At 41.4% G+C, this 11,434-nt stretch overlaps 1 protein-coding gene across 1 annotated transcript in view; it reads left to right on the top strand.

The window, feature by feature from the left end:
* Positions 1-11,434, top strand: part of myo1d (myosin 1D) — a 420,078-nt gene that overhangs the window by 185,876 nt on the left and 222,768 nt on the right. The window contains exon 16 of the mRNA XM_048614719.1: positions 9,295-9,502. Coding sequence (XP_048470676.1) covers positions 9,295-9,502 — 208 coding nt within the window. The remainder of the gene's footprint in view (positions 1-9,294; positions 9,503-11,434) is intronic.

The following is an 11,434-nucleotide window of genomic DNA, read 5'->3' as shown; positions in this document are numbered from 1 at the left end:
GTCCGTCCTCCCTGGACTGACCTATCCCCTCCCTAACTCCCCACCTACACTCACCTTTACTGGCTCCATCCCCGCCTCTTCGACCTGTCAGTTTCCTCTCCACCTATCTTCTCCTCTATCCGTCTTCTATCCGCCTCCCCCTCTCTCCCTATTTATTTCAGAACCCCCTTCCCCTCCCCCATTTCTGATGAAGGGTCTGGGCCCGAAACGTCAGCCTTTTTGCTCCTATGATGCTGCTTGGCCTGCTGTGTTCATCCAGCTCTGCACCTTGTTGTCTCATGTTCTGGTTGATGTCAAGTTTCTGGAGTGTTGTGGCTCCACTCATCCAAGCAAGTCAGGAGTATTCTATCACAATCCTGACTTGGGCCTTCTCGATGGTGGACAAGCTTTGAAGAGAAAGCAGGGTGAGTTACTTATTACAGAATTCCTAGCCTATGACCAGCTTTAGTAGTCAGTGTACGCATATGGCTGGTCTATTTCCTGTACTGGTTAATGATAACCCCCTCAAGGATGCTGGTAGTGGGGTATTCAGTGATGGTAATACCATTGAATGTCAAGGGGTGATAGTTAGATTTTTGCTTGTTGGAGGTGGTCATTGCCTGGCAAAGTACTACTTATTGCGTTTTACTAAATGTTGTCCAGGTCTTGCTGCATTTGGGCATGGATGGTTCAGTATCTGAGGAATTATGAATAGTTCTGAATGTTGCACAGTCATCAGCAGACATCCCCAATTCTGACCTTATGATGGAGAAAGGTAATGTAGCAGCTGAAGAAAGTTGAGTCGAGGATATTACCTTGAGGAGCTCTTGTAGAGATATATTCAACTTCATTGATTCACTTTAGCTGTGACTATGAAGGCTCATGGCGCCAATAAAAACCAATCAAGCTTAAATCAATTGTTACTTGCATCTACAAGGATTTGGGAGTTAGTATCCTTCTTAATTACAAAGCTCTCATTTTAAGATGATGTCCCTTGCTTCTTGACTGCCCCATCACATCCACTCTCAACAGATGAAGATAATCAGTCCCAGAAGGAGACACCGGATATTGGCCCAATCCTTCTTTCTCCCAGTTGACATGCCATTTTTTGAACCTGAAAAGCGCCAGTGCACTGCAGTTGGAACATGAATGGTTATATTAGAAAATCAGTGAATTGTAAACAGTAATCATTAGCAAAGTCATATTTTAATCATTAAAGAGAAGTGACAGGCCTCTTTGACTTTATTTTTACCCAGTTATTTCCCATCTGTCCTGCATGCAATTTCACGGGTTAATATGTAGTCATTCCTCACCTCTGGCTTGCCCTGCCATTCAGTTAGATGATAACTGATCTACACTGCAACTCTGTTTATTCTCACATTCTCCTAAACCCTTGATGCTTTCCAAACCCACAACCTACAGCAGCATGGGCAGCAGGTGTAGGGGAATGGCCATTTCCCTTCCTGCGCACCACACCATAGTGGACATATAACGTTGCTGTTTAATCACTGTGTTAAATTCCTAGATCCTGACCAAATAGTCTTCTGGGAGTATTAACTCTACGTGAGCTCCCGCAGATCAAAAAGGTTATGCACTGTAAGCATCTGGGAGGAATGGACAAAACATATTGATCATGCTTGTGATATCAGTTTCCCAAGAATTTACTTTTTTAGAACAAACCAAAAGGCCTTGCCTAACAAAGATCTGTTGATCTCAATTTTGAAAGCTCCACATGCCACATCGTTCACAGCATTTTTTTTTGGGGAGCAAATTCCATGTTTCAGCTTGACATCTGTTTTCTGGTTCCACTCTTAAATAGTACATTTCTTATGTGCACTTGTTTATGACACCCTCTGTATTGAATACATTTAATATTTTAAACACCTTGATTTGATCATTCATCTACTTCTATATTCACGTTTATATAATCTGCCCTGATAATTTGACCCTCTTTACAAAAGTGTAAACAGGTTCCAGTACCTCACTTGAAACGCCTTTCATCAAGAGTGTTGACAGATGGTTAAGCCATTACAACCATATTTAGGTTGATAGTCACAATATGCACTTTCTGACAGAGACAGTGATCTGGATCTGCAAAGTCCTGTGATAAGTATTCTTTCCTTTTGTATCTTCAGATTGCATAATTGTTACAAATTGACTTTCTAAATGTAACAATGTGTGGCAAGCTTATGGAATATAAACATAATTTTCAGGAGGACTGTAAATGTCTATTAAAATTAAATACTATGTGTTAAAGATTAAGAGTAGTGTCTCTCTAGAAATGTGAAAATGAGGCTCTATGCTTTGACAGAATGGGTAATGGTGGCCTGTGAAATACAAAACGCATTCATCCTTATGTTCCTACCCCTCCACTAAACACACTGTAAATTAAAATTAAAGAATATATAAGGAGAAGGTCAGTCCTTGGCCTGCTGTATCTCTCTCATATTTATTCAGTCGGTCCTCCCCCGTATGGATGTCGGATTGTTTTTAATCCTGACTTGAAATGCAAGATAATCTTCCCATTTTGATTCATGTTAGGTCAGGCTATTCAACCCTCCAACTTTTCTGACAGGAGATAACCACCCCTCCAACCCCTTCTGGAAAATCTAAGTGAGCTTGCATACAGCTCTATATATAAACTTCAGTCCAATTTTCTAAAACATCATTGTCAGCATTACTTTCCCTAATCCTGGGAACTAATTGTAGTATTGGTACTGTCCTGTCTGAACCAGCTGAGATCGAATCGGAGTCCTTCCAGCTGGGTATTATAAACTACATATTATAAAAACTGAACCCACTGGGAGATCCTGAAAGATAATCCTTAACCTGGCATGACAAGTGCTTCTGATTGTACAGATCCCCACTTAGGCCATTCACATTGATCACAAATGGCCCCTTATTTCTCACAAATGGCACTAACATTTGTCATTAGCATTGAAATCATTTGGAAAAGTGGAACTTAACATTCGAAGTACGCTAAATATAATGTGTGGTTGAGTATTTACTGATGTAAAATTGCCCTTCATCTCGGGAGAAGATCCATATTCAGTTGTGTGCACTTTCCTCAAATTCGGCAGGCAGTCAAAAGTTTCCACTGCTAGAAGTTTTCATTTCCTGCTTGACTCCTGTAATTTTTTTAATGAGATATGGCCATGATTGAAAGGGCCTGCATTTGTTTCCCTTCATAACTATCTTTAAGGTGGTGGTAAGCAGTCCATCTGGGGCACATTGCCATGAGAAAGGGAATTCCATGATTTTGATTTGGCCACAGTGAAGGAATGGTGTTACAGTTCTGAGTCACTATGATGTGCGGCTGGAGGGGAACTTGCATCTGGTGGTGTTCCCACGTGACTGCTGTCCTTGTCCCGCTACATGGTGGAGGTTTGCAGTTTTGGAAGCTGCTGTTGCTGCAGAGTGGATTGTATGGTGCATGCTCCTGTTTCTTGTGTGTCACTGGAGGAAGTGACTGTTTGAGGTGGTGAGTAGGAAGCAGATCAGGCGGGCTGATTTATTCAGGATAGTGTTGAGCTTCGAGTGTTGTTGAATCTGTGTTGATTCAGACAATTGGAAAGTACAGTATTTCATCACACTTTTGACTTCCACAAAGAAGACGGGACACAACTCTGGAGACATAGGAAGTTATTACTCGCTCCAGATTTCCAGGCTTCTGACCTGTATAGGTAGTCACACTCTCTCTATATGGTTGGTTTCTGGTCAGTGGTAATTCCCAAGATGATATTGAGGAATTTAGTGATGACAATGTCAGGGGAAGGTGGTTAGACTCTCTCTTGTTGGAAATGATCATTGCCTGGCACTTTTGTTATGTTAATGTTACTTGTCAATTATCTGCCCAAACTTGAATGTTGTCTACCTCCTGCTGCGTATGGCCAGGACTGTTTCAGTATCTGAAGAGTTCCGAATGCTGCAATCATCAGCAAACATCCCCACTTGTGACCTTATGATGAAGGGAAGGTCATTGATAAAGAAAAATGAAACGGTTGGGCCTAGGAGACTATCCTGATCAACTCCCGCATTGATGTGCTGGATCTGAAATGTTTGACCTACAAAACCATCGATCTTTGTGTTAGGTATGATTGCAATTAGTGGAGAAGTTATCTCTGACACGCCTTGACTTTAATTTAGCTTGGATTCTCTAAGGCCACACTTTGTAAAATATGGCCTTGGTGTCCAGGCCAGTCCCCCTTGTTTCACCTCTGGAGTTCAGCTCTTTTGTTCATTTTTAGACCAACATTATAATAAGATCGGGAGCTGGATGAACTTGGTGGAACCCAAACTGATCAGTGAGCAAATTACTGCTGTGCAAGTACCACTGAATAGCTTTGATAGTGACACCTTCATGATGATCACGAGTAGGCTGATAGGGCTGTCATTGAGTGGATTGTATTTGTCCTGCCTTTTCTGGGCAGGGTATCCTTAAGCAATTATCCACGTTAGGTAGATGCCAGTGTTGTATTTGTATTCAAGCTACTTAGCTAGGGTTTTTTAAGGCTGAAAAACATGACTTCAGTACAATGGCCGGGATGTTATCAGGGTTCGTGGTCATCAGCCATTTCTTAACATAACTTGGTGAATTGAATAGGTCAAGTACTGGTACCCGCAATACCTTGCTGAATCTGAAGGGGCTTGATGGGGTGATGTGAGAGGATGTTATCTCTCGTGGGAATTGAGAACCTGGGGATAGAGTTTAACAATTAGCAGTTTCTCATTTAAGACTGAGATGAAGAGAAATCTTTTCTGAAGGGAAAACAAGCAAAAGAACTGTGGGTGCTGGAAATCCGAAACAAAAACGGAAATTGCTGGAAAACCTCAGCAGCTGTGGAGAGAAATCAGAGTTAATGTTTCGGGCCAGCCCCTTCTTCAGAACTTCAGTCTTTTCTGAATTTGTTAGTGTGTGAAATTCTCTACCTGAAGGGGCATTGGGGGCGGAGTTGGATAGATTTTTGAATGAAAAGGGTATTGAGGTTTATGGGGGAGCAGAGAGGAACATGGAATTGAGGTTACAATGGGATCAGCCATGATCTTATCGACTGGTGGAGCAGTTGTGGCTAATTCCTGCTCCTAATTCCTGTTCTTGTATGTGCTGAGGACATCTAGAGAAAATTACATTAGATCATCCACTTGCAAATCTGGCTAAAAATGGTTGCAAAATGTTTCAGCCTGGTCTCTTGCATAAATTAACAAAATAGTGAACAATAAAGCTGTACTGGATTGCAATGATGAAAGAACTACTTCAGTTGTTAACAGCACCAGTAGTTGATTGATTCACATAAGACTACTTCATCTGTTCATACTGTTGACCATTATGGGAGGTAGTCAGAAAGTGCAGACTGGGCAGTTGATGTGCTGTTAGCAACTGGATTTGTTATTTCATTACTACAAATGAGTAGGGGTTTGCTGTTTTACTGATTAGAACTTAAGCACCCATTATATGCACTACAGTCTATTCATTTTCTTTTTGTTCATAACCATCAGAAATGAAATTCTGCATTGCTGTTTCAAGTTCATTTGACCAAATACAAACCAAATCAATGCAAAGATACATTTTGTTTGTTTAGATTTATTTAACAAGCACTTGTTTGTGCAGTTCCACACTGCATATTAGGATATTTTTTATTTAGCATTGTGCTAATGCAGACCTTTGTCACCCAAGCGCATGCAAACCTATTCTAAACTCGACGATCGTTTGCCCTTTTTACAATGCCTGCTACTAAAATGCAGGTTCACTTAATGTGACAAAATACACTGTACCAGTCTGTTAATTATTATGGGAATGCTTCACAATCAAAAAAAAATGAAGCAGATGGTGCTCTGCGTCAGCACGACCTGGACTGCTGGGATGTATTAACAATGTGTTCCAATACAGCGTGGAATAATTTGTCTGTTTGTTTATAGTGAGAATGGTCTGCACAAGTCAGCAAGCAGCACAAGCTAATTCTTTTAGGTGCACACTTAATATCTTCTTTTGCTGTTATTTTGACTTTGTCTGAGTTTAAATAAGAAGCTTGCTGGTTTGGACAAATGCTGAAATAATTTTGGGATTAATTCACCATATTTTTTGGGTCTTTTCTCCTGATGCCCTGGAGACATTCTGAGGGGCCACGAGTTATCCCACCCTCCAGTACTTTGCCAACATTTGCCGTGTGTGAGTTGGCAGCTTATATGACAGTTTGAGTCTGTTTTTGTTCTTGCCCAACATACTTTTTTTTTTGTTTAAGTCGTGCTTCTCAGCATTAGTATGTTCAAGAGAGACTTTTTTTTTGTATTTCTCCTTACCATTGATTACCAAGTACACTGCCTATTGTCACCTCTGTATTATTTGTTCATGGAGTGTGAATGTTGCTGGTTCATCCAGCATTCATTACCTGTCCCTAATTGCCCTGGGGAAGGTGGTGGTGAGCTACCACCTTGAACCTCTGCAGTCCTAGGGGTGTAAGGATACTTTCAGCTCTGGCAAGGAAGGTGTTGTAGGATTTTAACCCATTGATAGTGAAGAAATGGCAATATTATTCCAAGTCAGGATGGTGTGTGGCTTGAAGGGAAACTTGTAGGTGGTGGTGTTCCCGTGAGTTTGCTATTGTAGTCACTATTTATGTGGCTGGTCCAGTTCAATTTCTAGTCAGTGGTAATTTCGGGATGTTGGTAGTGGGACATTCTGTGATTGTACTGCCATTTTAAACAGCAAGAAGTATTGGTTAGATTCTCTCTCTGGTTGAAGATGGTCATTTCCTGGCATTTGTGTTGCTTGAATGCTACTTTCTACTTATCAACCCAAACCTGGATGTTATTCATTTCTTGCTACATATGGGCATAGATTGCTTCAGTATCTGAGATGTTGTGAATGGTGATGAAGATTGCACAATCAGCAACAAATATCTCCACCTCTGACCTTATGATGGGGGGCGGGGGGGGAGATCATTGAAGCAGGTGAGGATGGTTTGGTCTAGGACACTACCCTCAGAAAATTTTACAGTGATGTCCTGTGGATGCAATACGTGACCTCCGACAACCACAAACATCTTCCTTTGTGCTAGGGGTGATGTCAACCAGTGGAGAATTTTCCCTGTAATTCCCATTGACTTCAGATTTGCTGGGGCTCCTTGACAATGCAGTCATCAAGGGAGCATTTGAATGACAAGGGCTGTTACTGTCATATCACATCCAAAGATCAGCGCTTCTTTCAATGTTTAGACCAAGGCTGTAATAACATTAGTAGCTAAGAGGCCTTGGTGGATCCCAAACTGGGATCAGTAAGTAATGTATTCCCTTGCAAGTGTTGCTTAATAGTATCATCAAGATCCCTTCCACAACTTTGCTGAGAGAGTGCACTGATAGGGCGATAATTATCCATTTGCATTTGTCCTGCTTTTTGTGCTCAGAGCGTACATTGCCCAGGTAGCTGCCAGAACTGACTAGCACATGGCTGGTTCTGGAGCATAAGTCTTCAATATAATTGTTGGAATATTTTTCAGGTCCAATCCTTTGCAGTAACACATGCATTCAGCCATTTCTTGATGTCTTGGGAAGTGAATCAAATTGGTGGAAGGCTTACAAAAACTGAAATTGCTGGAGAAACTCAGCAGTTCTGAGGAAGGGTCACTGGACTTGAAATGTTAACTCTGCTTTCTATCCACGGATGTTGTCAGACCATCTGAGTTGCTGCAGCAATTTCTGTTTTTGTTTCAGATCTCCTGCATCCACAGTTCTTTGTCTTTTGTTTGGTGAAAGACTGGCATTTGTGATTCTGGGGACCTCAGAAGGAGGCCAAGATGAATCTCCTCACAATACTTCTGGCTGATTATGGATGCAAATAGTTCAGCTTTGCATTTCGCACTGATGTTCCAGGCTCCCTCATCATTGAGGATCTTCTGCCACTCCCTGTTGGTTGTCCTCTATGATTCACTACTGAGTAGTGGTGTCGCTGGAGGGTTTAAATCTGATCTATTTGTTGTTGGATTGCTTAGCCCTGGCTATTGGCTTCCAATATCGGCTGCCTCACCTCCCACGATTGTCTGATGCTTACAGGTTCTTGCAAGCCGTGTTGTCAAATTTAGGGACAGCAGGGAGGATGCACAAACTGATCGCAGGGAGCCATTCAAGTGAGGGGAAGAAATAGGTTCATGCTAGTAGTGGACAGTATAATTAGGGGGGAATTGATACAGCTGTATTAACTACCCAGTGCCAGGGTTAAAGGTGCTAGCTTGGGGCTGGAAAGGAACTTGAAGAGAGAGCGGAAGTATCCAGTCATCATTGTCCACGGTGATACCAATGACATTGGTAGAGAGTGGAAAGGAGGTTCTACTGCAAGATTGGATTCTGTTGCAGGATGTTGCTGGAGGAGTTCCTCAGTCTGAGTATCTTAATACCAAACATCTTTGGCTGCTTTATTAATGATTCTCCTTCTATTATAATATCAGAAGTGGACCAATTTGCTGCTGATTGCACAACGTTCTACACCACTCATAACTCTTCATACACTAAAGCAGATAGTGGTCAATATGACAAGACCTAGACAACCTCGGGCTGATGAGTGGCAAGTAACATTTGGATCTCCAAAATGCAAAATAATGACCATCCCAACAAGGGAGAATATGTCACCCCGTGGCATTCAATGGCATTATGGTCACTGAGTCTCGTAATGTCAAAGTCCAGTGTGTCACCATTGAAATAATTTTGAACCAGACTCGCCACATAAATACCCTGGCTACAAGAGTAGGTTAGATGCTAGAAATTCTGCAGTGAGTAAGTCACTTGGTGCTTCCCCAAAGTTTGTCGACTATCTACGAAGCACAAGTCAGGTACAGTACTCTCCGCTTGCCTGGATCAGTGCAGCTTCAACAATACACACAGCTCAACATCATCCAGGACCATGTTTACTCACTCTACCACCGATGCACACTGGCAGCAGTGTGTACCATCAACAAGCTGAATGGCAGCAACTTGGCAGGTCTACTTTAATAAAACCTTGCAAAACGTGTGATTTCAAGCATGTAGAGGAGTGAGGACAGCAGATGCATGGGGACATTGCCACCTAAAATTTCCCCTTCAAGTTGTACACCATCCTGACTTGGAACTTATAGCACTGTTCCTACAGCGCTTGGGTTGCAGCGATATAAGAAAGTGACTTACCACCACCACCTCAAGGCCAATGTGTTAGGGGCAATGAATATTAGCCTCACCAGCAAAACTGTCCCTTTTGAAAATAATTTGTTTTAAAGTTCGTTTGTTTCTTTGCTGTTTTCATATCCTTGTCCTTGTAAGTAATAAGTGCTTCTTTTCTCGCCACCTTTACAGGTATAAGATGATTTCAGAGTTCACATGGCCAAATCATGACATGCGATCTGATCAAGAGGCTGTGAAGAAGCTAGTAGAGTGCTGCGGGTTTCAGCATGATGTGGCTTATGGGAAGACTAAGCTCTTCATTCGGACTCCAAGAACATTGTTCACTCTGGAGGATCGGCGGACACAGATGATTGAAAGGATCGTCCTTTTCCTGCAGAAGGTGAGCAAGAGACCTTAGTACCGATCAGCTCCACCACCATCACAGCAAGTAATAATGTAATTATTCAAGTATCAGAATAGCAAATGTTATATTTATTGTTGTGATTCATAACAATCTAACGTTATTGGAAACTGCTTTGCAAAGTAAACGTATCACACCCTCCCCAAACAAGTTGCATGTCCAAGCAGCTATACTTTAAAGCCCTATTCATAAAGTAAACCACACGCAACAAATATTATACAGCATTTGAGAAGATATTTACATTTTGTTGTTGAAGTGAAATGAAATATACTGCTGAAGCGCAGAATAAGTGCTGCAATCATTGTTTCATTTAAAAGCAAAATGTTACTATTCAGAGAATGAATTCTGGCAACGTAGCCAGTTTGTACATTCAAGCAAGAGTTTTGAGCTGGCAGTGTGAAGGGAAGAGGAAGGTTAAAGAGTGCTGTGATATAGTTGAGCTTATTATAAAAACCAAAATCAAGGATCTTCTATCAAACGGGTCTCACTGATTCAAGCTCCGGAGTCTGAAATTTGATGGTATGAATCGCTGAGGCGATGCTTTCGCACGTACAGTTTTATCATCTTCAGGGAGCAACCTCAACTATTCAAGTGTTGCCAAACCACAGTTTAGGCCAGGACTTATACTTGGGTCTTGCCCTGTCTCATCTGGAGCCCAAACTGAACCACGCCCAATGTAGACGTTATTATGAACGACAGACATGCCCCTTTAGTCAGCTGAATGAACGGATACACCTGGCAGGTTCATAATCTCAGGATTTGGGCACATTATTGACTAACCTTTTCTTTTTAGTCTGTACTTAAGTCCAAGTTGTCAAATAAAAGTTGTCATTAGGTAATTTATCACCTGTATTACCGACACCCCCTGTTATCCTGCACTTCAGTTGTTAGACATACTGACATTACTCATGCCGCACTCATCACACCCTCTGACTTGCTGTAAGGCAGTACTGGCCTTGGTTCACAACAGAACGATATGCACTCCAAAGGACTACTGTAGTGTTTGGGGAGACAGAAACACAAAGCTGTTAGAGGAAAAAGGTAGGAAGATCTGGGAGATGAAAACCAGTAAAGAAGAGAAAATAGAATCTGAGTGAGGAAACAGCTAGACAGATAAAAGAGCAAACTTGCAACTGTCACTGTTGATGCTGCATGAAAAACAGAGTTGTTTTGAAAGGCTGAATTGTTGCAACTGTTACCCAAAATAATAATTGACCAATGGTTTACTTGCAGACATCCTTGGGAGTCTATTCTTAAGTTTTAATGTTGCAGACTCTTTAATTGTTGCTGGCCTTAAACCAACTGATGAATTTGTACTGGCATTTGGTGCAAACTGGCTAGTTTTCCTGCGTGGGATCCATTTGATCTAATTGTATGTTTTGTTTTCTCTCTCTCTCTCTCTCTCTTTCTCTCTCTCTCTCTTTCTCTCTCTCTCTCTTTCTCTGTGTATTTCAATACATTTATGTATAATTCAGCTACTTTATCTGTAATTTATCTTTTGCAATTGGAGCTCTCCAGGTGAATGCTATCACTGCTAAAAGCATTAGAATTGTGGCTGAATTTCATGTTGCCCATTGCTTCCTCAGGTTAGCAATTACATTTGTGTAGCTTCCAAGACTTAGCTAACCCAGTAATGAGCTGACGTTTATATCTGTAGAATTAAATGCTTCAGATTCACACTGCGCTTCTACAAAGTTAGGGATACAGCACACATCTAATTACCAAAAAAATGGAAAATTCAGCCTGAACTTGTATTAACAATAGCACAAATCTTTTATGTACTCAGCTCCTGTAATAGTAATTCTTTTATACTGTTGTGAGTTAACTGTGAGGTTGCTTTCAAACTGAGGGAGATGTAATTCTACACAATCATTAAGAGGAAAGTTGTGGCTAATGTTTAGCATGAGCTGG

The sequence above is a fragment of the Rhincodon typus genome, chromosome 30, assembly GCF_021869965.1.
Source record: "Rhincodon typus isolate 14 chromosome 30, sRhiTyp1.1, whole genome shotgun sequence".
Classification (NCBI taxonomy): domain Eukaryota; kingdom Metazoa; phylum Chordata; class Chondrichthyes; order Orectolobiformes; family Rhincodontidae; genus Rhincodon; species Rhincodon typus.
This window is presented reverse-complemented; position numbering and strand designations above follow the sequence as displayed.